The 27,871-nt window shown below is 43.6% G+C and overlaps 1 protein-coding gene across 1 annotated transcript; it reads right to left on the bottom strand.

Annotated features, from left to right (window-relative positions):
• Positions 1-10,512: 10,512 nt before the first annotated feature.
• TMEM272 (transmembrane protein 272) lies at positions 10,513-27,233 on the bottom strand. Its single transcript, XM_059826379.1, has 4 exons — positions 27,176-27,233; positions 21,650-21,709; positions 14,905-14,987; positions 10,513-10,875 (listed from the first exon to the last, which is right to left on the bottom strand). Exons 1-4 carry the CDS (start codon positions 27,231-27,233, stop codon positions 10,513-10,515), a joined length of 564 nt encoding a protein of 187 aa, XP_059682362.1.
• Between the last annotated feature and the right edge of the window lie 638 nt (positions 27,234-27,871).

Genomic DNA, 27,871 nt, shown 5'->3' with positions numbered 1-27,871 from the left:
GACATGGTTTAATGGGCATGGTGGTGTTTGTTGGTTGATGGTTGGACTCGATCTTACAGGTCTTTTCCAACCTTAGGGATTCTGTGATTCTGTGACTATCCAGCTAAATGTCATACCTTTGCACCAAATCTTAAAATGCTTGTTCTTATTAAAACAGTTGACAGAATTTATTTAAAACCAGCAGCCTGAGTCAGCTTTAACTGATTTTGTTCTTGGAAATGGCTAGGAGTTTTTCACTGAAGAGTTCCTAAACAATTCATCCTGATTCTGATGCTCGAAATGGAGACTTCTGGCCCAGAAAGGAACAGCTTGGCAATAGTGTGAGTGGCAGAACGTTATTTTGTATAATGGAAAATGAATGGCAGCCTGAACTACAGATATGTACTATGATGTCTGTAAGTATATAATTGTGAGCGATATGGAAATAGTTGTGTGATCATCACCTACAATGTGCAATTAGCAACCAAAACTGTACAGCCTAGACTGCTATAATGATGTTAGATAATCACACCCGCTGTGAACAGAGCAGATGTTAGGCTTCTGCGAGCCCTGTGTACAGGCTGAGATAATGTCCCCTCTTCCTACTTTCAGTCCTTTGCCCTGCTAGCCTTTCAGCTTCTCCCTTTCCCTCACAGCCTGTACAAGTCTGCCTGGTTACTTTCCTCGAACCCTGGCTCAGGGAAAATACACAGCAGGAGAAAACCAGAGAATTATGTGGGCATGCATGCTGTTATGAATATCCAGGCAGGAAACTGCAGTGCTGCCCCACATTTTTATGCTAGTTAGAGAAAGTCTCACCTTGGGCTTTGTAACCCTTGGTGCATCTCAGTGTGCTGTTAGGAGAACAATAATGCTCCACGGTTGCTTATGCCACAGAATTACATGTGTTCTTTACAGGAAATACGGTTTCCGTTTGAAAAACATTAGCAAACCCCAAACAAAACAAAACCCTGTGGAAGTTCCTGTGAGTAAATGCAGTAAGCCAGGTTGTGCTTTATTCCCTTGGCATTTCTTTGTTTACCCCGTTTATTTCTTAAGCACTGAGGCTATGGCTTAGTACAAGCAAAACTGGATGATGGCTTTGATGTGTTTTGTTTGTAGTTTCAGTCTATTTTCTCATAAATTGGGGGCTACATCCCTGCAGTCTGCCAATCTCTGAAAGAAAATGGGGTGAATGCAGACACACAGAATTCCTTGCAGGCTAAACCATTTGGATTGTAATCAGCAAGATGCTGGATGGTGCAGCCCTGAGGTACTAACTAATGTGAGTATGCATGGCAGAAGCCGCCCATGAGTCAAACACAAAAATATATTATGCCAGCCACAGAATGGGAGCAGCTCATAATATTTTTGGGTTTAAGCAGTAATGGGCAATTACAGCATATTACTCTTATTAACATTAGGGAAGATAAGATTGTTAGGAAGGCGTTTGAATGTAGGGTTGGGAACCAGTGTCACCCTGGTACACACACAAAATTTTCTGAGGATATTATATAAATACTGTAGCACCACTACTGTGATGTTAGCCATACCCTTCTAACAAATGCCATTTTCAGGAGATTTTATAAATGCCAAGAAATTATGCCCTTGCCAGAGTGCAACAATCCCTGAGCACACAGAGCTGAGAGGTATCTGCTTAGAAACACTTGCTTTTTCCATAGTGAGGGCCTAAGCTTGCACTCAGAAAGGAATTGTCACAGCACAGTCTTGACAAATCTGTGCGTAAATATTTCAGCCATGAAATGTCTCTCTGTCTGAACAGCTTCACATCAGAAGCGAGCTGTAGCACACTGTCCTAACACCTAGAGGTTTCTGCTACCTCGTATCACCCCCTGTGATGTTTTGCTTTTGTGTTCTTGTTCCAGAGGCAGGAGACTGTAGAGATTGTATGAGTGCTCTGTGCTAACCCAGCCATCACAGTGATGAGGTAGTATGGGTTGCCTACAGGAGAACGGTAAGACATAGTTTTGCCAAGAGTTGGCTGGTGCTAATGAAGGGCCTACCTTGCAGTACTCTCACAGGCAAAATTTCTGCCCACATCGAGTTTTGGCTGCATGTTGCCTTTTGTACTGAATTCTAGGTTGATAACACCTTGTTAGCTAAACTGGAATCCATTCTGGAGCTTTGGAAATCTGGAAGGTTACAGCTTTTGGTTCTTTCATGATTGCTACTAGCTTAGCGTTAAAGTCGAATAGGACACTACTCTGAATGTGAGGGATTTTTTAGGCAAGGAATTCTCCTTGTAGAGTGGCAGCCAACATCTCAGATAGATAGTTATCACAGCCAGCAACTGATACATATCTGTAGCCTGGCTTCCCCACTGGAAGCGGGGGGATCAAGAGAGCCACAGGTCTGTTGAGCTCCTGACATTTCCCTCATTTGAGCACGGAACGAAATGGCTTCCCTCTGGCTAAACACAACCCAGTGTTTAGCCCTGATAAAACATACCCAAGTTAACCGTTCCCCTTGAGGACTACAACACTTCAGGTATATCTACACTATTAAATAACTCATAGCATATTCCCAGGTCCTGATCCTTTTATTGCCCATACTAGGTAAACGATTGTTGATGCCCAGGCTCTCTTTAAGTGTTTAAACAAATACTTCTGTCCAAAACAAGCTCAAACATCATCAGGGGGGATAGTTTGCTCAAGGGATAATTCATTGTCAAGCACTATGGATGAGTCTGCACCAGAGTTAACAGTGCACAGCTTGGCTTGGCACTGGTGATCCTGCATTCAGGTAGATGCATTTACCAGTGTAGAAATAGCTCCCGAGTCTGTTGTGCAGGCCCTCCATGAATGCAGATAATTCTCAAAGCAAATAAAAATTCTGGAGTATTGTGACTGTGAGCCTCAAGATAGTAGGATTTTTCATACAGTAATGAATTGAGAATCTCAGTATTTTCTTAAAAAACAAGAGCTGGTAAAAATTGCGTCTCTGGCCCCCAGCTGGACTAATACAAAAAAAACATACCTTAGACTTGATCCATCTTTGTACCTGTAAAAGAGCAAGGAGTTTTAAGCAAATTTTTAATTGCCTCCCAACACAAAAGAAAAGTTGTAAATACCTATTGCTGCTAAGGGCTGTGTGTTTCAGCATGTTTCATATTTTCTTCCCAGGGGACAGATCTAAAAGGTAGATAGAGTACTCAAGAGCTGAAAACAATTATATATTATACAAGATGTTGCATAGCAGCTTCAAGGCCATCTTGCCAATCTCTTTTATTATACTTTTTTTTTTTTTTTTTGAGAGGCTAAAATCTCTCTGTCTTAAGGACAACTGGCTCCTTTGCTTGGTTCCTACCGGAGAGTTGGCAGGCTGTTGTGCATTCTCTCCTTTCCTTGCAGTTACCAATTTTCTAATTAAGTCTCTGTGCCTGCCCCCATTAAATCAATCAGAATGTCGCCACTGATTGCAATGGGAACAGGAGCAGGCTTTAAAGGCCAGATTTGCAGAAAAGCTCGGCATCTGTAATCGGGGCCAGGTTTTCAAAGGAAGTGGCAACCATGTGCAAGCCACTGTTGCTGTGGGAGCTACTCCCAACCCTGCATTTGCCATTCTGGCCTCAGCTCCAGATGCAGAACACTTGAAAACTGTAGCTTTAGAAACTAGTGCTGCCCCAGTGAGTGTAATAGCAATTAAGAGCTGTCAGCAGCCTGGGGAGAGGCAGTCGGCACTCTTCCTTTTGCCTGGCTGTAGCAGAGGTTTTGGCAAGTGGTCAAAGAGGAACATCCAGGCCCTGAGGTCTCAGGGACATGTCTGAAGTGCTTATGCTATTAGCAGGGTGAGAGAGGCAAAAGCTTCTCATCCTGAATGCAGGGAGGGGTCAAAATTCTGGCATGTGTGGTGTTTTTATGAACAGTAGGGTATTTTCTTTGTTGTGTGCTCTTACACCCAAGTTGTCACTAAGTTTGCCAGCCGCTGTCATCAGCAGTGTTGTTTCCAGTGAACAGTCAGGCTTTCCCCAGACCAAATAGCCTTTTGTTCTCAAGAAATAAATGTGGCAGTATGTCATCAGCTCAGCTCAATCATTCCTTTTTACTCAGGGGTCAGTAAAAGGAATCTCTTACTTTGCCTTATCAGAAGTATAGGTTTGCTCCATCAGCTGCTGAGGGCCCTGGACAATGAGAGCCTGCGAGGCCTCCCAGGGACAGGCATGTCCTGGCAAGGAGAGGGACTGATGAGTGTCCTCCCAAAGTGAAAAGAATTGACTGGGAGTAGCAGCTAAACCTGCTGCTAACCTAATAAATATCTCCTATGTATCAAATAGTTTATGCATGTATATAATTGTTTTAAAAATAATAGGAGCTTTGTAGCTGATTTTCATCTTAGAAAATAAAACTTTTAGTCAATAAAAGATCAATTTTATGATTCCCATGACTGAAAAATTATCTTGATGTCCTTAGAGGAAGCAACATACTTGAATGCACACAGGTTTGTTGCTAGGCTGTGGCAGTAATGCAGTTATCTGTACTAGTATTTTATTCAGTTAGTTACCTTTTTCTCTTCCTGCTGCTCTTCCACTGGAGTTCTGTGGAACTTCTTACTGTTCTTACTACAAGCTGTTGGACAGAGATGCTCATAGGCTTATTGACTCAGGTGAGTTCTGCTATAGTGCATTCTTTTCTCTTATTTTTCTTATTCTTCTGCAAATATTACAGTTTATTAACATTGATTATTCTAGCACAGTTGTTAACAAATTGCAGATACTATCTAATAGTGTGTATCCACCAAGTGATATCTACAAGCCGGATTACAGACATGCCTTAGCTTATATGGTTGCTGTACATTGTGTTCAAATGCCAAAGGAATGGACTGAAGTTTTGTGTCTGCGAGCAGTCCACATGCTGTGGTAACAGAACCCACAGAGATATGTAAAACGTATCCAAGTAAAGCTATGGAGCCAAACCCTCCCCTGCAAATAACCACCAGACCTGTTTAGTAAAAGTCTTATTTCACCTGTTGTTGGACAATTTTTTTAAAAAGTCCATTAAAAATAGTGAAGCAACTCTCTTTCTGATATATTCTGAAAATAAATAGAATTTATGAACTAGTAATGTGAAATTCATGCAGAAGCAGAGTATCAATACAAAGAGCAAAAATAAGCAATGTTAATAAAAAGGTGTTGTCTATAGCAACTTATCAATAAGTGTGCATAGTGGGTTTTTTTTCTCCACTGTTTGCACCCTGTGGACTCATTTCATATTGATACTGAAAGGCTAAATATTTTTTCCCAAAGGACTGAGAATCAAACCCATAAGATATGCAGGTACCTAACTCACATGGGCATCAAGAGGACCTTGTTAAAAAAAGCTTTCATGTTTGTTGGCCTACAGGCCCACAGTTTGCATCTCAGAGCACCTCTCACATCTGAGCTGGTATACTGCAGCACGGGAAAAGGTATCACAGACTCCCCCTTTGCTTGAGTATTAATGATCGTGCAGAAGAGTCACTATGGCTTAGATTCAAATGTGTGGGCAAAATCAGTCTCTGATATAACTATTCATCTCAGTGAAATTGCAGCAGGGTTGATTATAATTAGCATGACTGGTAAATGTAAAGCACTTTAATTTTCAAACTCGGATCACGTGGGCTCATGCACTTACAATGGTCAATATCTTCCTCCCTGCGTTTTTATTCAAATGAGACATTTGGTAGAAATTCACTGTTACAAATATGTATATGTGATTTCTCAGAACTTCATACAATTTTCTCAGAAATGTGTTCTTGCAATCTAACATTGTTCTTTTTAGCAGTTTCCTTGTACTTTGTTTTCTTGTACTATGCAATATCAGATGGCACTTGTCAGCCTTTTTTATTTTCCCACAAATATTATGCTTTCTAAAAATGTTTTCTTTTTCCTCTTATGGCTAGCACCTGTGGGACTTTCATGTACTCCAGTAGTGAACAGGAACAAGAAACAAGCCAAGAAGCAACAATTTCAAATTGCAGTCCTGATGTAACAATCTTTTGTATATTGTATGTAGAACATACATGGGTCTTCATCGTGATGCAAAGTCCCTATCAATTAGAATCTGGGGAAGGTGAATAATCAGAGATAAGATTCAAGATAGATAACTTACAGAAACTGATCTGGTTTAGAATGTTGTACAACATATACAAGTTATCGCCGGTTTAATCTTTGTAGCCCTTTGCCTGTGAAGTCAAAGCATTTAGGCTCATTTACACCAACTGTTCACATTTCAGGATCTGAGACATTCAGAACAGCTCTTGACATAACCTAGAATACCTTCTGCTTCTTTATTTTTTTCTGCACAGTCACCTTGTAGTTTTAAAGTCTGATGTCTTGGGACCTCATAAAGCTCAGAGCGAGTGCTGTGTGAGAGAGATCTACTTCTCTTCTCCAACAGGACAACGTTCCTGTTTCTACTCCTGGGGAGATGAGTTCTGTGATATGTCTGATGCTCATCTTTCCTCTCTTCTTTGGGTCAGCAGGTAGGAGCTATCTGTGCTCAACACTTGGAATGAAGAAAGAAAACATTTGCCTGTCTGGCTGTAGCTTTTAAAATAGCTGTGGGAAGCTGCTCCTTAGAGTTTTGGAATATTATGCCCATTGCTAAAGAAGGTGGAGTAGTGGGAGGAGAAATATACCATGGGCAATAAATTGTAATAAGTGCGATTTATTTCATGGCTGCTATCATTGCATTTATGGTATGTCTATGTCTAGAGTCTGTGTGTGCATGCAGAAATGTCTTTGTGTCTTTGTGTTATTAGATTTCTGTAGTACCCACAACTAGCAGTGAGCAGGCTATCTAATCCATTGAAATCATGTATATTTTTTCTTTTAAAAGCTAGAAATAGACCTTTGTTTCTCAAGAAGGGGAGATGATTTAACTGGAACAGTTACAGCTGGTTTTCTGCATTGTAGTCAACACATTCCTGAGTTCATAATAATTTGCCTACAGGTGTATTTTGTTCAATTTCCAGAAGATATTTATATTACTGTGAAAAAAAAAATGAACATTTTCAATTTGTAATTTTAGTCTAGTGGCAAAATATTAAACATTTTCATACCAAGGTGTAGATTGTATTTTCAGCCATTTGACCTTTGGGCTGTAATGACTTAATTCCCCCACAGCTGTTTGCTGAGGAAATGTGTCTACTTCTCCAGGCACTGAGCATGTGTCTGGGACACCACCAGTTTGTGGCGATTAAAAAAGTTGCTGCTTGCAAGTTAAGGTGCTGTGGACCTTGCACAAGTTCCTAGCTTACCCAAAAGTGAGATAAAGTGCCTTCAATTAAACTACTTTCATTTGGGTTTAAGCTGAGTGCTTTTATTTAGCCATTGGAGCCACCCAAGAGAAACTATGCTGCTAATCGTGGGTCAGGAGAAGAGTGGTAACTTAGTAAGTCACTGTAACCCAGTTGTGTTTAATCATATGGCCAAAACCAGGTGTCCCTGCTCCACACTTGCATGATTCCAGCCTGCTGAAGGAGGCAGTAGCAGTGAAAGTGCTGAAGACATGCTCAGATCTCTCTGGGTACAGAATTGATGGCTCCAACTATTCTGGAGGTGTTGATGTTCACACTTGCATGTGCCATAGCTTATTGATGTACACAAGTAAAGGTAAAATACTATCAATTCAGAGTTTTCCTCTCCCAGTCCTAACAAAGCTTTTTGTTTACTCTGTATAACTTCAAACTATTTCACAAATGCCTTTTGCTTCGTTAATACCTCTATCATTATGCATTTGTGCCAACCAGGTACTGAACACTAGCACTGTGATTTGGCAGCACTTTCCCAAGATGTTAATGAATGCATCAGGTTCTCATACCTAAAGAATTAAGCCTCCATGGTAGACTGTAGAGAACCAGTCAGTCTTAGCCTGCCATGAGTGAGACATAGGCCTCAGGCGTACCGTTGTGTGCCTGAAGTTTGATAAATCATTGTGCATCTGCTGAGCGGCTGTAACTACGCTCACGCAGGCACACAGAAAACGCAAGGCAATGTGACTTAGCTTACATCTCTCCTCCTCCAGGCTGAACTAAAATCACCTCATATTTGCTCATGTAGGAGCACACACATCATCACGTGCTGCAAGGTCACTGGATGCACAGTGACATGGGAATCAATTCAGACATAATCAGGAGTATGAGCCCTTAATTCTTTATCAAGAACGATTCTAGCAGCATTTTGCAAGAACAGGGAAGTTTGTACTGGAGTCCTGTGGGTGGAGTGTGTGTAGCTACTTTCTTGTTGAATTTCTTTTGCATTATCAACTGAGTGTAATTTTCTTTTTTATGCCTGTTCCAAGCTTTTGGGCAAAGTTCATGTGTAATGATAAACAGCTGCTTTGTTGCGTTCAAGTGATGGATGGAGTTATGCCTGCTGATAGGCAATTTCTTAAACACTTTGGCATCTTAATGAATGAAAGATGCAAAGTTGCTCTCCACTGAAGGTAAAATCACTTAGATTGGTTCAGCACTGAACACTGAAACCCAGGAGCCCAAGTACTGAGCCAGTGAAGTATTTGGGGTGGGAAGGAAGAATTCTAGCCTTTCACCATCGGCAGCAGTTACGTTTCAGAAGTGTGTAGCACCTTTAGAGAGGCAGTGGAGAGCATGGGGTGGAGCAGCTCTTGGGAAAGCACAGCTTCCGATTTCTCCCAAACACAGTCTGAGGCCCACAAATAAAAGGACAGATTTCCATTGGCCATAACTCCCTACATACAACCGTGCATGGCCTAAGTCAGCCAGCAGTGTTAGTAATGCCCATTCCATGTGTTTCTGAGCAGGGACAGCCTGACTGTGACTCTGAGTGGCTGCTGCAGAGCAGGGGAATGCTACATTCACGCTGCCCTCTTGTCAAATTATTTCACCCTTTATCCTACTTTCTTTCTAAGATTATTTTTCTGGAAATAAACAATTCTTATAGCCAGGGCCTGAATTAAAACCCTTATGGACCAAATGCACCCTTAGTTATCTATACAACAGCCCCTGAGATAAACGTTCATGGTTGAAGACAGGTGGTTCCCACAGGTGTCACACTGTGTTCAGCCGCAGTCCCAGGAAAGACGGTTGAGCAGAGCCTGTTCAGCTGTGGTGTATTGTTGAGGTTCTTTTACAGATCTCACCCTTCCACAGGCATTGTATAACTCATTCAGGTTTCTCTAAAACATAGGTTTCAGCTGTGGTGCTTTTAACAGAGCCAAACCACACATCCTCTTCCTGTGCCTGGAGCCACCCTTATGCTTGTATAGAGGGGAACCCCTCCATATTGACCGTATTGACAGAAGTGCATAAAAGCAAAAGCAGAAAGAGCACTTTTACACTGCATTCATCAACACATGAAAAAACAATCTACCAGGACCAGTTATGGGCTTTTTCCATTACATGTCACAAAACGATTGTCTCTGTGCATGCTGGTGCTTTTAAAGCTGATACTGCTGTTGACTTAAAAGCTGTTTGCGTTACATCTGTCCGTTAAATATAAATTTCCATATGTACAGCACCAAGGTGAACAAATCAAATGTACACTCACACCACAACCAGAGAACTGCTGTAATGAACACATCCACTTGAAATTCTCACATCCCTGCCCATGTCTTACTACCATGTTTTATATTTAAAATACCAACATAACTTCATCAGTTTTTCTCTGAACTTGATCACAATGGTTTGACAACCATCTTTGTGTTGCTGGGGTACTGACAAATTACTGCTGTACAAAAAGTGGAGGAGTCTCCCCAGATTGGGGAATGCTGAGCCCTGGTTAAAGCACTGATCTGATACTCAGTAGCTCAGTTCCTTGTTCTGCCAAAGACTTGCAAAGCGACCTTGGCTCAGTTTGGATGTATTGGATATATATGAATATATTCAGACTGTCTGTTTTAGCACCAAAGTTAGATGTAGATGCTTTCTAATCCAAGTTCAGAAGAGAGCTGGGAGCCGTATTCAGGCTGCCTTGTATACATGCTCAGATTGCTATCACAGTGACTTACTGGCTGGTCTAACAGTGGCCTGAATAACTCCCTAGTGAGCATCTAAGTTACTGTCAAGGTCCATGCGCCACGCAAGGTAGTCTGAATACAGCCCTTTATCTCTTTGTTTCAGCTCCCTCATCTGTAATGCAGGGACAGTAACATACCTCAGCAAGGCTACGGAGATGTTCAGATCCCAGTGAAGAGGACAACATGGCTGCTTTTATAGGCAAAAATGTACTATGCTGAAACAACATAAGGGGACCTGGTTTTAGAGGAGTTTGCCATCTGCAAGGGCTTACTCCAGATAGAATATCTAAGAGTTAAAAAAAGGGATGTAGATGTTAGCAAGAGTACACCCTGGCATCTATAGCAGCAATTTTACATTGACTATGCTGTATTACAGCTTAGCTATTTCCAGATGGCACTGTATTTTACAATTTCCTCTTGCAGTTGACTGCTATCTTACATATATATAGTACAACAAAGATGTACACAAGGGTGAATTATTGCCTGTTCTTTGTTGTACACACTTTCCCAAACATCTGGGGCTTTATTTATGTGGCATTTAGTCTTCCTCAGAAGAGTATCTTTGTCTGGAAAAACAATATATGCAGCAGCTACAAAAGATAAGGAGAAAGAGAACAGTATGGCTAATAATGAGAACACCAACAGCAAAAATGTACAGGGTTTTGTCACAGTAATCCTGAGGCTGATGGAAAGGTGGGATGAAATTTGGCAGGTACACAGAAAAAACCCAGTAGTTCCCAAGAATGAACCAGAGGAAGAGGAAAAGGCTGAGGGTTAGATGGATGTAGTACTTGTGAGCATTCTGCCTCCAGGGATATTCGTCATCGTCATCATCATCAATCACAACAGACTTGGAAAGCAGCTGCCTCATCCTGGTTGAGTCGTACAGCAGGAGAGTCACCTGGAGGCATTAGGGGAGAAAAGGGAATAAGTAAATTGGCTGCGGAAAGGGGGTGCTTGGGGGTGGGTGCTTGGCTGCTTGGGGGTGGGAAAATCATGTAAGAGAAAGCTGAGGAGCCACAAATGAGGCAGATCTTTCTGGAAAAGAATGCATTTTACTACAGTTTATTCAGCAGTGAGATTTAGGCCAGACATTGGGAAAAACTTGCCAATGGTAGGGATGGAAAGGCATGAGAGCAGACTGCGTAGGGAGATGGCAGCAGCTCCCACGCTGGAGACTTTGAAGAACAGATTAGAGTAACTGCTAAATGACTTAAGTAGAGTAGTTCCTGCCTTGTAGTGGGTGGATTTGTCTCTCCTATCTCTATTTTCCATGGCTATGTAGGTGAACCAGCTTAAATAAAACTACGAAGGATCTAGACTTCGATCTAAACCCCAGATAAATTTCTTCAGATACTCGGAATGATTCTGTCCAGTTTTCTTCAGTTAAGTGTCATTTTCTCAGTTTGTTCCATTCCTGCCTTCAGTCAGAACCAGCAGAGAAGTAGGTGGAATACTATGATACTGTGAAGTTAGGATGGTCTGGTCTACAGGGAAATGCAGTAAGACTCATCAGCAATGCTTAGAAGATTTCTAGTTTAGTCTTGGAGATACAAAGTATGTAGGTAGGTTGAGTGCAGTGCAGAGAAGCTTTCAAATTTCTGTCCCCTTTCTTCATTTTTTTATTTTTTTGTATTACTGACTTTCTCAATTTTGGTAGATTTACAGGTGAGGTCTGTCCAAGGCCCAACAAAGATTTGGGCCAAACATTGTGAAACCTGTGTTATCTCGCTACACCTGAAACGCTTGGCCCAGTCCTCAAAGCACTGGCTGTTGTAATTGCAACTCCCCTTTTCAGGTACTCAGGTTCCTGTGCATGCCTCCCTGCGGCGAGCCATGTCTTTGGGAAAAGGACCGTAAGAAACCAACTGAGCAGGAATCTGCCTCAGCAAACCAGAAATGAAATTCAGAGGGAAAGGTAAAAGGTGTGGATTTATAAGTGGCTGTGGGGAGGGACGTACTGTCCAAGCAGGAGTTCTCAGCCATGTTCTCTTTCCCAGAATTATATTCTGTGCTCATTTTTCTGCTTGAAATGAGAGAGAAGAGCATCCCTCGTTTTACAGTCTCCCTTCTCCATTAATCAAGTGATCAATGGTGAGAACGCTGGCTAAGGAAAACCTATTTGGGTATATGTTCTGCCTGGTTCAGATTTTAGTCCATGTGCCCCATTTTCTAGAGGCAAGGCTTAGCAAGAGGATCCAGGACATCCTGGGAAGAGGATTCTCTTGCTCTTCCCTGTAAAACTGTTCAATTATGTATAAGTGATTAAATATTTGTTCACAAAACCAGCTGTTTTTCTGGCCCAGATGTTGGTACCAGTTAGTGAGAAACAGAGATTAAAATCCCAGCACCAACATAGGCAAAAAAATGGTGTTTCCATTGGGTGTCTCACATCCGGCTGAGCACTCAAACTGGTAGGCTTGTCCAAACCAGCAGAGCATCTTCTTCTCGGGTGAGCATTTATTTTAGGCAGGCTCATGACACACAGGAGGGATAAACCTACCTGGCCATGGGGTCTGAGGTTTCGGCATGGGGACCTGTGGCTTGACCTGAAGCTCTGTGCAGCTCATTAGCTTTGAGGTGAGCTCCGCACATAGGCAGCTGCCCGTACTCAAGCTTCACCAAGCTCAGCAATGGGAATGGGGTTAAATGGCAGATGAGCATTGGTTTTGAGGAAGTCAGAGAAACCTCCCGGGTGGGTTTATGGATTTCAGCTGCATCTAACCTGTTCATGGTAAGTGCATTTAATCCTTATGGATATTGCCTTGCCAAGCTGTGATTGAAGCAAATTCTGGCAGTTGTTCACATTGTTAATAACTGCTGAATATACATCTATGGAGCAGCATGACATGAATTCAGCAGGCCTCTCCAGATGCTGTAGAATGGTTGAGTTGCCTTGGTGAACATCTGTAGGTTACCATTGCCTTTTAAAAGACTGGAGATGGTAAAGAAACAGATGAGGACCCTACTGATCTGTACAGACTAGAATGACTTGCCATTAAATGATGGCCATCACAGGATAGCATTCATTCAGACTTCATCCTATACCCGTTCTCTGACCTTTTAACTCTCGGAGGTCAAGCAAGTATACTGCTCAGTGAAACCTGTGCCGTCTGATGAACATAACAGAGGGCAGAGTTGAGACAGGTGGAATTTGGCTAGAGATCAAGCACTATGAGATGACACATGAGTTAGGCCAATCAAATTCTGACCAAATTTATTGCCAGACTGCAAAATAGGCAGTCCTGCTGTCAACTGAAGCCAAATTCAAGTTATTATTTGACATCAGCAGGAATATTAACTGACCCACTTACCATCTTATTTAGGGTGAGAAGAACTGAATTCAAACCAGAAATAGCTAAGAAGTCAACATTTTTGATGAAGGCTTCAATTCATTAGCATGAAAATTTCCTTTCAATTCTGCTCTAATCTTTTCTAAACTATTATTAGATGAACCTTTGATTATACAGATAAGTCCACTGGTGCGATCGAATGACTAAGCATTTGCCAGGAGAACTCATAGCATAGCAAATTCCTTATAACAAGATTAAGCACTTTTTGTTTTTTTCTTCATTTATTTACTGACCAAAGGTCCTTGGGGGATGATTCATACCCCAGTGATGTACTGCAGTTTGGTTACCACTGTGAAAGAGTGCAGGGCATGCAGAGACCTGCAGAGGAATATTCTTTCCCCCTTTTTTTGATCCTGGCAAAGAAAAAGGGCTAGAAACATTATCAAAGGGGAACGTAGCTAGTTCCTGTCTGCAGCGTCTGCTGGCTGCAGTAAGCAGTGCTGTCAAGTTGGAGACTAGCAGGTTCCCTTTCAGGGGACAGGCTGCCTGTACTGAAACATTAGGCCACAACCTCTCAGGTCTACCCTGTCTGGTCTGCTGGTGCCAGGCTCCTGGGAAGGTAGGCTGGGTGCCGAGTTGCTGCTGCCCGCGTTAGCTATGCAGGACAGCCAATGCTGCCAGTACTGACATTCCCTCCAGCAGCAGCACTTGCTGTTCTTAGCCCTTCATGCCCCAGCGGTGTGGTTCCAAAGCTTTTCCTTCAGCTCTGCCCCTTTTCCTTCCTTTGGCAGGAACATCATTGGGACAGCAAAAAATAGTTTTGCTTAATCCTGCTGAGAAGCCTTAAAGTAGCTCTGCAGTCTGTTGTGACAAGCCTCTCCATGCCCACTAGCAGCCAGCTAACACGGTCTGCAAAGGGACTGTCCGAACGGGGCGATCCTTTACCCTAGAGTCAAGGCAGACTTACAGCCTTATAGTGACCAGGGTGTAACAGGGATATGGGGATGTCTCTACTTGTCAAGCAGCAAAGATATAAGTGGGAACAGTCCACTAGAAGACAGGTAGCTGTGGTTAGAAAATACTATGCCTAGGTTAATAAGGCCTGCTATGAGCCAAGGATATATTTTTTCTGGAAGGAAGCCGTGCTGCTGCACAGTCATTGCTTCTGGCCGGGTCGGAGTGGGAGTAGATTGAACTTGCAAAGGACTATGTACAAACACCTGTAGTTTTATAGTATTCCAAAATCTAGGAGAGTAACTTCACTTTTTGTGCAGCCTGCGTGTCTGAAAACAAAGGAGAAAGGTCTGGCAGGCTTGGAGGACTGCTTGGGGAAATAGGAGCCCATTTACCATAGGCATCCATGTTATGTAGTCATTTCCCTCAGCAGGAATGGTAGCACAGATGCTGTGATGTAGGAGAAAGTCACACCACAATGTGTGGGACAATGCAGAATGCTGAACTCATTAGTGTCTCACTTGACTGACAGGTGCTTTAGGTGCTGGAACAAGCACAGTTCAATCCAGATACCTCTCTTCAGTACTGCATGCACATAGCTGTCTGGAGCCATCATTATGTCTTAACTAGCAAGTCAAAGTCTAGGCACACAAAATATTTTTCACACATAGAAGGCACATTACCTTTAAGCTGCCAATCACGCCACCCACCAAGAGATATAATGGAATTAATGGCTGAACTGGGCAATCTTCCAAAAACTTCATTCCTGAACAGCAAAAATTAATGATTGTTATCTCAAGTGATCAAATAGTGCAACAAGCTGTACAGTGAAAACTAGAGATGCTATAAGTGAAGTGTAGTGCTTAGACCCAAGACTTGTATCCAGCATCTATTGAAACAGGGGCTGAATTAAAGGAGGTTTGCATCTCCCACTACAGGAGTGAGGGCCATGAACAAGCAAAAGGTTGGAGAAGGAAGACAGAGAGCAAAGGTAACAACAGCATTACTGTTGCTCTGACATTATTCATCTGAGCCACGTACACAGGTCATTAGCTTCAGACACTGCATCTTTGTTAAACGAATGATTGACTGAGCTGGACAGAAAATTTTCAGCAGCAGTAGAAAATTTATTCAAAATCAAAATCGTTTGTGAAAAGAAGGAATTCTAATACGCTTCTTCCAGGCCTTTCCTGCTCATTAGCTCCGGTGAGTGTGGCATGTTCCCGAGTCAGATGCCTTGAAGCTTGGGAGCCAGCACCCGTGGGAGCACCTGGAACCATTTTAGCTTCCCACACAGCTGACAGGGAACCACAGAAGCTCAAGTTTCCAGTCTGTTTGGGTTGCTGGAGGCTAAAAGCATTGGTTGTTATGGATCCGGGGATCTGGCAACCCTCAAATCTACTGCTAGAAAGAGAAACCTGGGTAAGTTTTAGGGAAGGGAGCGTATGGCAGTATAAGGATGTTGCTGGCAGTAGACACTGAAGCTTGTGATACAGGTCTGTGGCAGTGAGACTCATCTGTCCAAATATAGATGTCTGCAATGCAGGCATCCATATCTGAACTAGTTTCCTAGACTCTCTTTATAGTCAATAGGGAGAAATAGACACTTGTAAAATTTAATTCATCTCATCCTCAGATAGACATTTAAAATAGGTCAGATGAGTTGGGCCCTGAAAGTGCCTCTTTCTCTCCATGGCTATACAAGGAATCTAGACAGCCAGCTGTAGATATCTAAAGTTAGCTGAGATGAATCCCCTGCCCAAGTCTCTTACCCAGTGGCATCTTTAGTCAATTTTAAACTGTTGATTACACTATAATTTTATTGTTATTGATCCCATGTTTCAGGGCTTCTAGTGATCAGTTGCAGCGGACAGAAAGGATTTTCTGTTTTCTTCTTGTTGTATAAGTTGTTTTCAAGGAGAAATTTTGGCTTTTCTCTGAATAATTGGGGTTATCTAGATGCAGGATACTGAAAGCAATGTGCTGGTCTTAGCGCTAAACATCTCTCAGGTGGAATGTCTTGCTTCCATGTTCAGAACTACACTGAACAGGAGGGATCAGGAAAGAAGTACCAGTGGTTTGGTTTGGGGGTTTTTTGGCTTCTTTGGTAGATGTAATTCTCTTCAGCTTGTCTATTTGCCCACCAAATCCACTGCTATTGCTATTCAAGAACATTGCTGATGTCCTGAACCTCTCCTGTGCTCTTTGCATAGCATAATACAGGTGTTCTGGATTGTGGTTGCTTGCTATACATCTTACGTTAGTCATAGGATACAGGGCAGTGTTTTGTGATCTGCTGTGTGTAAGGGCTATGGAATCCAGTGGACCTCTCTACGCTAAGTATTCATTACCAGACATCTCATAATTGAAAAGGGCTGGACTCAGGTGGATTTGGACTCTCTCCCTTTTTGTCCCCTCTTGCAAGGCTGTAATTTTTTGCCCATTTTGCCACACTGAGACCTGCTCAGACTCCCAACTTTACAGGCGTGGGCAGCAGGGGAATCGGCACAAATTATATCATTTTCAGAAAGCAGCTGCCAGGGTTTCCAGAATCCTTGGCCCTGTAATAGCCTGCCACAAAAGCAGCTGGCCAGGGATCTCAGGGAATATATTTCAGTTTAGGAACCAAGGCAATTGCTATTTCCAGTGTGTTACTGAGATTTTGATTTGAGGCCAAAAAAAAAAAAAAAAAAAAAAAAATCAAGAAAACATGCCCATTTTTTTTTCATGGAGCTATGATTCTGTTTCCCAGACAAATCTATTATGGAGTCCTTTCATATATGTAACATGACAGCAGTCAGAATTGGGGAGGACTTGAATGACAGGCAGTGGTACTCTGCAGGTTTTGGGAGAATATTGCAGGCAGATATGACAGCAGAAGAGGAGGTGAAAGGGGGTAATATAGTAGTAACTTAAAAAATACAGCACTATGGGTGAATGGGAAATATGGGCCTACTGTTGACAGATAGGCACTGATACTTGCTACAGCGAAATCTAGGCACACACATCATGTGCCGATCAATTTGCACACAGCACGTGCCTGATTTATTTGGGAACACCAAAACTAGTAGGAGAGCATCAGTGCTAGTTCTTCTTTCCCATAAGCACCAGATATGTTTTCCTTTGACTGTTAACGATGGGATATATGGACCATAAAAGATCAAAGCTCTGCTTATAGTGCAATGCTCCCTACAAGCCACAGCGATCTGTGGTTTAGAGTGAAAAAGCAATTGAACCTGACCACGACACAGACCAGTGCATGAGTCCAAATGAATAAACCAGCAACCTTTGCAAGATCAGACACAGGAAGGGTGTCCAACAGCTTGCACGGTGTCCAAAGGCAAAAAAGAGATGGGAGACTTGGGGAAGCAGAGGTACTTGTACATTTTACCTCTTGGCTAACACAGAACAACACTGCAGTGGGATCCAGGACACAAAGTCCAGCAAAGTGGAAAGAGCACTCGTGAGCGATCAGAACATGAGCTTCTCTAAGGACACCGTTTTGGGTAGTCTTGTGGCATGGCCCACAACAGATCACTACTAACCAAGTGTCCTTGTGACTCACGATTATCCATGAGATGAGGGGTCAGGATGAATGAAAGCCAATACAGCATTGGCCTCATTTTAGCCGCTTTGCTCTTCTCAGGTAGCTGAAAATGGCTGAAGTGCATCCCATAGTAAAGGAGGGCTGAAGTATAGCAAGACTAATCTGGTGTCTGATGCTCACTCCCCACCTTCTCTTCTAATAGAAGGCAGAGGGCACAACGTGCCAGGCCATTTGCAGTTGTTCCTAGTGGATGATTACAGCTGCCATCACTTAATGCAGACCTCAGTGGGGCCCTGGACTGTGGCCTTTAGGATCTAGGTGCAGCAGAGGATTTCTCTCAAAGTAATTCCTTCTGGGCACCATTTTATCAGAAAGCATATCAACAAATCAGAGGAAACTCACAGGAATGGTGGGTGGCTGAAGGACTGAAATGCAAGGAAAGATTTTGTTAACAACAACCGCTAATGAACAAGACTGGATCCCATGTAAAGGTACAAACTATGAGAATAGGCTCCAGACAACCTTCGGGAGCACTTGAGAATTGAGGAATTATTTGGTGTAGATAAGAACATGAGGAGTAGTACTGGGTTAAATTCAAACAGGGGAAAATTTAGACTGCCTGTTGAGAAAACAGTGTCATCAGCTTTCAAATGTGATTTAGCTACCCCTGGGGAACACTGTGTATAAAGGTAGTCTGGACAAGATACAGGAATGTGTTATTAGGAGCAATCCTTCACCGTCCCAGAAATTTAAAAAAATTCTCAAAAAAAGTCTATGAGGTCCTTCCATAGCTCGCTCTATTTTTGGAGTGTTTAGTGAAAAAAAGGGTTCGTCACTACTGGTAAAAGTCGGAAAGCTGCTAAACAGTCCGTGGTTTAAATGATGTCACAAGTCTGGAGCTTGGAAAATTTGCTGAGTCCTTTTCATGTATCTTGACTTATACTGTGATTTACAGTACTGTGAAATTTTCAAAGTATATAATGTTAGTGTGTAATTATTACCGGGACTACCAGTTATTCACCTCTGAGTTTTAACAAATATTATTATAATTTATTTGTTAACATTTGAAAATATCTCACAGTTTTCCTCTACAGAAAGCAAGAGCCAAAATGACTGGAGGCACATCAACAATTATTCTCTGAGCTCATGGTAACAGAATGTTATCAGAAAATCAAAGGCTTTTGCTTGGATAATAAATATCTGCATTTTCCTTGACATTTCATTTTCCTAAAAATGTCTTTGCAGATATGTAGCTGCAGGAAACCAATATTCTCTGACAACACTATATTACGGTGACATTATCTCTTAATTTCAGTAAGTTGTGAAAAAAAAAGGGCTCTATATCTGATGCAGGAGATACCTAGAGCTCCAGGCTAATATCTTACCATACACTTTCCACTTCTCACTGATCTTAAAGATATTACGAAATATTCCTAGGAAATTATAAGTGGTCAGATTCTAGCCCTGGATTCATTTCCAGAAAGCTGGCTGTCAATATGCATGCAAGCTGTACCACACTTTGAATTATAGCTTCCATCCCTATTCCACAGCTCAGGCGTATTCAGCCTGGGGAAAAGCTAAAGCTAAAATCCTCTTAAGGGATAAATAGCAATTTTAAGTCATGGATAAGCATAAGAGTCTAAGTGTTGAGATGTAACTGTTCAGTCCATTTCCCTGCTTCCTAATTGCTCCTTAATCCCTCATTAGAACTCCCTAATTCCTAATTAGAATGTCCTAATCCAAATCCTACCACAGTCATCACTGGTACTCGGAAGGCCCCAGAAAAAGGAAGCAGCACTAACCTTTCGCTGAACACTTTTTGTGGGTTGGGCCCACTATACATGCCAACAGGCTAGGTGTCCCGACTCCCTTAAAAGTCATCTCATATCAGTGCAGGCACCTGAAAGAGGGTATGGGACTTTCACTGTCAGAAACGCCCATATCTCTTAACTGCCTGCAAGGGCAACACACAGCACTTAGCTTCGTTACAGATGTGTGCAGTCTAAATCTAGGTGGGATGCATCTTGCCCACAGCATCTGCATGAAGAGTTCATTTGCACCATCTTTCATGAATAACGAGGCAGAAGGTGAACAACTTCTCAAGGACACCCATCTGGAATGATTGTAAGGGCTCTTGAGGACAGGACTTAAAATTCAAAGTGATTGGGATACACTGGAAAAAGACATCCAAAATCTACGAGATGACAGCTGACAAAGCTGAACACTGCGTATAGGAGAGAAAATTTCAATGTAAATAAAAAATGAGAAATGTCTGATAGGGAGCAGCACTGCCAAAAACCATCTGGGCTTACAATGTACCATAAACTAAATCGACACCAACGACTTGGTGCAGAGAGAGCATCTTTCATTTTGAGGTGTGTTTACAGGAATCCTGCATGTTAAACAGTGGAGCTAATTCTTCTGCACTGCTCATTCCTCAGGTCTCAGCTGGAGTCCTGTGTTCCATCTTTTTTTTTTTTTATTTGAGGGGAAAAAAAAATAGTTACATTGGCCAGAGGCCAAAGGAGGGAGGCAAAAAGGGAAAAAAAAAAAAGCTACAGAAACAGTGACCTGTGAGGTCAGGTTGAAAGAAGTAGGTTTTTGAGATCTCTGGGAAAAAAGAAGATGGAGTGGGGTTATAATACCAGCCTTCAAACAGTTCAAAGGTTCTCTTGAGTAGGATGGTGACCAATCTATCTTTGTGACCACGGTGTGTAGGACAGGCTGTAATCTGTTTAATTTGCCATAGGGAAGATTTAGGTTGGATATGGGGAAAAATATTTTGTCTGTGAGAGCAATAAAATGCTGAAATAGTCTCCTTGGGAAGCCATGGAATTTCCTTGAGCAAGGGCGAGTCAGACATCTGTCAGGGATGCCGGGAGCATGCGAGCCTGTCTGAAAGCGGAGGTGGGCTGGTGTCTCTACCAATGTTTCTCAAGTGGGGGTCGCAACCCCTGTGGAGGATGAGAAAGGCCTAAAGGGAGCAATGAAGTGTTAGAAAATGCTCAGTTTTTTAAAACAAAAAAATATCTGTGTTAATGAAAAGGAAAAGTGATGCTTAAGAAAGAAAAGAAGAGCCTTGTACAGTTTAAAAATGTACAAAATTCTGCAGCTCAAAGGATTTTCCTTTCCTTTCCTTTCCTTGAATGTTTGATCTTGAAATGCTACTCACAAATCCAGCCTTTGGGGGCTTATACAGAGACAGATCAGCCAAAAACCAGGTCTCACTTTCAAAAAGGTAGAGAAATAGCAGCCTAGATGAGCTCTTCTTCCCTTCATGCTCTACGCTTCTAAGATTTTTGCAATGCAGTTAATACAGAGGGATCCTGATTAATGAAATCTTCTCATGTGTCAGATTCTGAGCTTCCTCCCACAGACAGAGCCGAAACACCCACAGCCCTTTGCCAGGTGCTAGTAGCCTGAGCAGCGATTGAGCTGAAGTAAATATGCCAGTAAAAAAGTGAAACTCTGAGGCTCAGAACGTGCCAGCAGCTTCATGGGAAAAAGAAATAATGGGAAGTGCACCCAAAATAAGCAATGCACAAGTAGAAATTCCAGACTTATGGTTAAATTTAGAGAAACTTAGGTCCTGTGAGGTACAAAAATGTATCGGTAAGGTCTGCAAGTACCCTGACTCCTGCCCTATTGAGGTGAGACACACTGGAGGAGTATTTAAGACAAATAAGGTCAGAATTCAAAGCACTGCTTCCTCCCTACCATGCGGTGTGGGATGGGATTCTGTCTGAAGCTAAAATACCAACACACAGGTTTATTAGTTGAAAACTTTAAGTTTTCCAACGCCTTTCTCCCACCAGATGCATTAACCTGCCATACAGTGCTGGGAAGTGTGTATTTTTAAATTGCTTTAGTAGCCAGCTTACCTGTAAAGGTCATGGACAGTGGTAAGGCAAGGAAAGCGAGGAGCCCAAATATAAAGCATGCTGTGAATGAGAAAAGAAAGACAGCGTTATTGGGGCTGCTTGAAGTTTAGAGATCTGCAGTTCCATTCAAAGCTTTACAGATGCTCTTTATCCATAAAGTTGTGTAGCAAGAAATGCAGTGCATTCGATGGGGTGGGAATACCGTGTTTATGGCGCACCATTTGAGATGATGGGACCAGCAGGTAGTTTATCACTCTCCCAGAGCTCAAGCTTCCATTTTTTAACTCATACATTTTTAGTCCTTGTATCAGTGGAAAAGCAATGAGAGACATAAACTGCTTTTGTTGCTACTGCTTCTAGCTGTCCTATTGCAAAAGCAAGGACTCAAGCCGCTGTTGCTGTAGCCTGCATCAGCTTCAGAGATACCACCAGGTGACTGCACGGTAACAAGTAACTTTGCATCAGCTAATCCATGGCAACTGATGAGCTGTATCTGTTTGCTAAGCAAATAGCACCTTTAATGCCATTCCACTCAGTTTTCACTGATAACTACATAAACTGTCTTTATTGCAGATGTGAATAGTTTCTGGCTGGTCTAACTCCCTGACCTAGCTCAGCTCATGAACACAAAGGCAGCAGCCCCGCTGCAAGGAGTGGGACTTGTCACTGGGATAGATCGGCTTAAGCTGCATGGAAGGATGCTCTTAGGGGTACACATAGACTGTTCCTGCAGACGAGTAGATCTGAGGTGCCTAGTTACTCCCCAGAGAGCCGCTGGTGTATCTGAGCCCTGATGCTTTCCCAGCACAGCCTTGATGCTATAGAGGATGAATGCTTACCTTTGCAGAAAGTGTGAAACAATAGCATCAAGAACAGCGTGAGCAGCCTGTCTTACAAGAGCTGTCACCTCTGTGCCTAATCATGAACACTTTGCAATATTAAAGTGAAATGCTGCCCTTCAAAATGAGGGTAAAACATAAAGAGGACATTCTGTGGCAAGCATCCCTGCAGAGCGCTTCTGCAAATGGCTCAATCTGTAAGTAGATGCCTAAGGAGGCAGCAGGGTGGTAAGCAGAGGTGGGCATAGATTGCAGAGGGGCTGAGAAGGGGATGGATAAGAAAAGGAGTAGGATGTCTCCTTGGAGGCTTATGAAAAAAATCTTGGAGCTCGGAGTAAGTGTTCGGGGTTGGTTTGGGACCAGCCCTTCCCCAAGCAAACCATGTCGCACGATTCCCCATATCAGCGAACTGCAACCCCTGCAAGGCGAATGGCGTCCTCCTCGCTGCGCAGGAGTGGGGACACTGCCAGCTCTGGGAAACTGCAGCACTGCCAAGACATCACCCTCAGGGTGCCTTAGAGAAAAAGGGAAACATCGTTGCTTCCATTTTACAGAAGGAGAAACTGAGGCAGAGGACATAGGAGTGGCATCAAATTCAGGGCAGATGCACGAGGCTTTCTGACTCACAGACACTTTTCATGGGAACGCACCATCCCCCCCCACTGCTCTGGTTTTCTCAGCAGAGAACGAGGATCTTACACTTCAGCTCTTGAGAGACATCTTTCTTTCTCAGAAGTAGTGTGTTTATTATCTCTATGAATTGGTGGAGACTGAAGATATTTTGAACTGAAGAAAGCACTTTTGTTCCTTTGTGCCACCCCCTCCTCTCCTCCCCGTCAGCCAGTCTCTCTCTCACACACACACATTTTTGCTCAGGCTCTCCTATCTCTTGAACACTGCACAGTACAGAAATTCTTCCTCTGCTTGAATAGTGTCCTACACTTGACTAAGCTCTTTCAAATGCTGACAGCCTCTCATTAGAACAACTCAGCCTAGAGCCTCCCTTTTCACCACATGTCACATTTCATGCTAGGTCCTCTTGCCGTTACATTATCTAGACTATCATTTTCATATTCGGAAGCGATGTTATTGTAGCTGAGTTGGGCTTCCAACACACCCATGAACATCACCTGCAAATAGTGCCCACAGCCTGGGCAACTCATTTATCTGGTAGCCAAATGAACGTAGTTCAGGTGTGCAGGAGTTGCATCGACTGCCTGGTGTTGCCAGAAGTCCTGTTATCGCGGCGCAGCTCTTGGAGCAGCATCACCCCTCTGCCTGCGGTTTCATAGCCACCTCCTGTTTCTGCCCTTGCTGCATGGGCAAGAACTCAGGAGCCTGGTAGGAGGAGGCATCGTGTCATTTCTTAATCATGCAGTGCATGGTCTGTCTGACCCCTAGGGAGGGATGCTGTGGTAAGCTCTGTAAAAGGCTCGGGGGGGGGGGGCTGTGTATACATGGGGCTGCCCATCTGGCACACAGGTGTCCGTGTTTGCCTGTGTCTAGCATCTACCCGATAGCTTGATTTTGGAGGGGAGAAATGGGAGGTAGGGACCACTTGCAGCTCAAGAGAAAAAGATAATGGTTCATTAATTCCCCTCCCAAAGCAGTCGCTGGGAATGTATTTACTCATTATCTCCCCATTCAGCTACAGCCTCTTAGGTCTCGAATTGGAGGGGCAGATGCATAATCTGGGAAGGCTTCCAGATCTGTGTTTAACAAAGTGAGACTCTCAACAATTGACTACACAACTGGCAGGGCTCCGCAGGCACTCTCAGTGCCACTAGCAGCACTAAAGACTTGTCTTCCCTGAAACGTGTGGGGTTTTCACAGAAATGCTGCTCAGTCGGGAAGCATGCACCCTCTGCCTGAATTTCTCTGGGTTGTGCTGCCCCGTTCTGGTCCAAAGACAAATTCCTCAAGAAAATGGTATTTGCCGCAGGGTAGCACAGCTCTGCAGAGAGGGCGCTGCTATCTCTGCAGTTTCACACGTGGTGCTTGTGATATTTTTAAGTTGGTGATATCGCCTCACGGACTGGTCAGAGAAGCCCCTGGACCCAGACCTAGATAAAGTAGCAAAAAAGGGCTGGTAGTCTCTAAAAACAGCGTGAGGAGGGAAATGTTTCCGGGCATGGCTCAGAAGGACATCTGCTCCGCAAGGCTGTGTCAGGGCATCAGGCAGGAGAGCCCCCTGCTCTGTACCGCCGGGGCAGCGTGTGGTGGGGCAGCTATTCCGTATCTGGCACCGGTGAAGTCCTGCTTTGGGAGGCGTTGGTGAGCAAATCCTAACGTGCCGGGAAATGCGTGAAGGGAAGAGCTCATGTCTGGGATCACAACAGCGCAAGAGGGAAAGAAGTGGTTGTATATCTTGCATGTTCCTTGAAATCTATGGGCATGAAAATCAGATCGGTGGGTGTGGATTTTGTGTCTCCTGCCCTACAGGACAGTTAGCTGATATAAAACTGCTATTTAGCTGAGTTACTCCTGCCAGGATCTCCCCACGCTCTTCCATGGCACAAAAGTAAACAAACTTGAAATCACCATTGACATTAAGGCTGTACATCATGGTGTCTCTTTCTTCTATCTGACACTTGAGCTGCTACATCTTCCATAGCAATGCCCCTGCACTGCAGCTCTCCTCCCCTACCTCTGCTACTCCCTTGTTCTCCATCCCCAGTTATGTGCCTGGCCTCAGGGCATGCAGCAGATGAGTTGTCCTCTGGTGTGTGGGGCAGATCTGGAGGCAGTATTGGACCTGACACCAGTTCACCTATGGGGCTCCTCAGACTTTGTTTTGCTGCCATGATTTTTCCAAGCACTTGGAAGTTTCAAATCAGCTCAGGCTGTCCCTCTTTACTTTGAAGATAGAGAAAAGTTTCTTTCTTTTCAGGTAAGAACAGTCCTCATGGGATTTTCATAAGTGATTTATGAGTATAAATCTCAACCTACCCACTCTTCTTAGGTAGTATGCTAATACGGCTGTAGTGCAACCTACTCAGTAGGGTGTGTGACAAGCTCTCTGATAATAAATACAGTAATAAATGAAGTGTTGTGTACATTAGCCATCACTCCCAAATGCTGTTTGTTCTATAGCCTGGCAGGTTTTTGCCATGAGTCTATGTCCTGATAAAAAAGGAAAAGGGTTTTTTTTATGAGATGCTACCAGCTTCCGAGCAAATTCTGCTGCTGCCCCTGGATTTATCTGCACAGACAAGCCGAGGAGCAAAAGTCTGGGTGTAAACTCACAGTAGTCCCTTCAGATGCCCGGTGGGAATGCTGATCTGAAGGGGGCTGACTCCTAGCAGTCTGCATGTGAGCAAATTCGGGTCATTTGCCCCGGCCCCAGGATGGATCATGCCCTGAGGCAGATGTAGATGGTAGGAGGTCCACCCACCTGGGTTTGAACGCAGGTCAGGGCTGTCTGTCCCCCTGGCTTGGTTTTCTCTGAAGGGTTGTAGGGCAGCAAAGAGTTAAGGGGCTTAATCATTAATAAAAGTTCATTGTGAACTTTGAGAGCCTTTCAAGTGAAGCCAAAAGCAGGAATATAAAAGACCCCAAGGTAACAGCCCTAGACTGGCAAATGCAACAATTAGTGCGGGTGAAGTATCCATTATGGTGAATGGTGAAGGAGTTTTCTTCTTCTCATATTTGAGTGGAATTAGAAATTGCTACTGCCTAAAAGTGAAAGCAAAAGGCACTTGCAACTCAAAAGGAGATGCAGTTAGCGGGAGTAAGCTGCTTTAAAACCCTTGGATTTTAACCTCCTGCCAACTACGCTGCTTCCCTGGTCTCACAAAAACCCGCCCCTGAAATGTATTTCTCCTGTGCCTCTCCGCACAGTTTGCTTGCATGGTCCCCAGCTCAGGTCAGCTTTCTGCTGCATTGCTTCTTGGAGAGCAAGAACCAGCCTGTTCAGGCAGCCCAGGAGCCGTCGGCTCATGACACCCCTCCTCGTCCTCCACCTCCACGCTGGGTGGGACAAACCAGTTACTTCAAAGCCTGAGCGAGCCCAGGCTGTTGTGCGAAAGGCCTCCGTTCAGATAACTGGTGCTCCCTACCCACAACACGGGGCCGCTTATGACGGTTACCCACGCCTGTGGTGGCCATTGTGCAAAGGCAAGCGGAGGGAAGACAACCCTGCCCTAAATGGCTCTGGGTGAAAGGGGGGCTATTCCTGACCATACTCTGTCCCCGACCCCACGTCCCCATGTCAGCACACGGGCTGGCAGCGGTTCTGCTTTGCAGGAATTGCTCATGGGGGAGTTTGTTTCCAGGCTGGCTGCACTGCTCTTTACCAGGTGGTTTCCCTGCAGATGTTTCTGCTGGACAACATGTAAGGTACCGCTTGAAAAAGGAGACAAACACATTATATTGCTTAGGTTGTCTGCTGCAGCCCGTATTTAAGAATGTATTTAGGTGGTGTTTATATTTGTTTGAAATTTTACAGTGGTCTGCTATAATCCAAATACTGCGGCAGGCAGGTGCTGTCGGGCTAGAGTTACTGTTGTGCGCTCCATCAGTGACCAAAATTGCCTAGGAAAGGAAATACCTCAGAAAGGAGGGAAGAAAAGGAAACTTCAGTAGAAGATTCGGGTGGGGCTTGGTATCATCTTAATCCCTTTATACACCTGGCTTAGCGACAGGGCTGCTTGAATATAGAAGGTGATTACTACCAGAACTGCCTTACCATTGCTGGCAATCTTAGATATGCATCGGTGGCAGGCTTTCTCCAGGCCGGCAGTCATTCTGAAGAGCCTTTCGGAGTGTCTGTGGGGATACAGAAATGAATATGGTTATAAAAAGTGTCTTTAACTTACTAAATATCTTGACTCAGAGTCACTCACACATTTTGGCAGGCTCTCACTACCCTCAAAAAACTCAAAGCATCCACAAAGCCAGACAGCAGCCATCAGTGTGGCATACCCAGAGTCAGGTATGCCTTCCAGCAGCTTTGGGCTTGCCTGCTGGTGATGCTAGCGCTTTGGGGTCACAGGAAGGCTGGGGGAGAAGTATTAATGCTGTCTCCCTGAAAACTATAAAAGTTTCTAGATTGACTTTGATTAGGGCTGGGGCAGGACAAAGTGTATTTAACTGTTAGGAGAGAACACAGTGAAACTGGTAAGATTCACTATACAAACCTCTGCAAAAATTTAGTGAGCAGAAGTGAATTAAAGAAAAGGGGAGGAGAGAGGATGAAAATAATTTTAAGATCAAGGAGGATTCTGAAGAGGAATATAGAATAAAAAACGCAAATCACAGGGAGCCCAGAACAAGATGCCTTTGATAAAAAAGTAGCTGGATTAGAAAGTAGCTCTTTGTAAAGAAGAATTTTTACGAGGTGGGGTGAGGGATGAGCAAGCAGCTAGGCATCCAAGGCCTGGGC

The sequence above is a fragment of the Gavia stellata genome, chromosome 1, assembly GCF_030936135.1.
Source record: "Gavia stellata isolate bGavSte3 chromosome 1, bGavSte3.hap2, whole genome shotgun sequence".
In the NCBI taxonomy this organism is placed as follows: Eukaryota; Metazoa; Chordata; class Aves; order Gaviiformes; family Gaviidae; genus Gavia; species Gavia stellata.
This window is presented reverse-complemented; position numbering and strand designations above follow the sequence as displayed.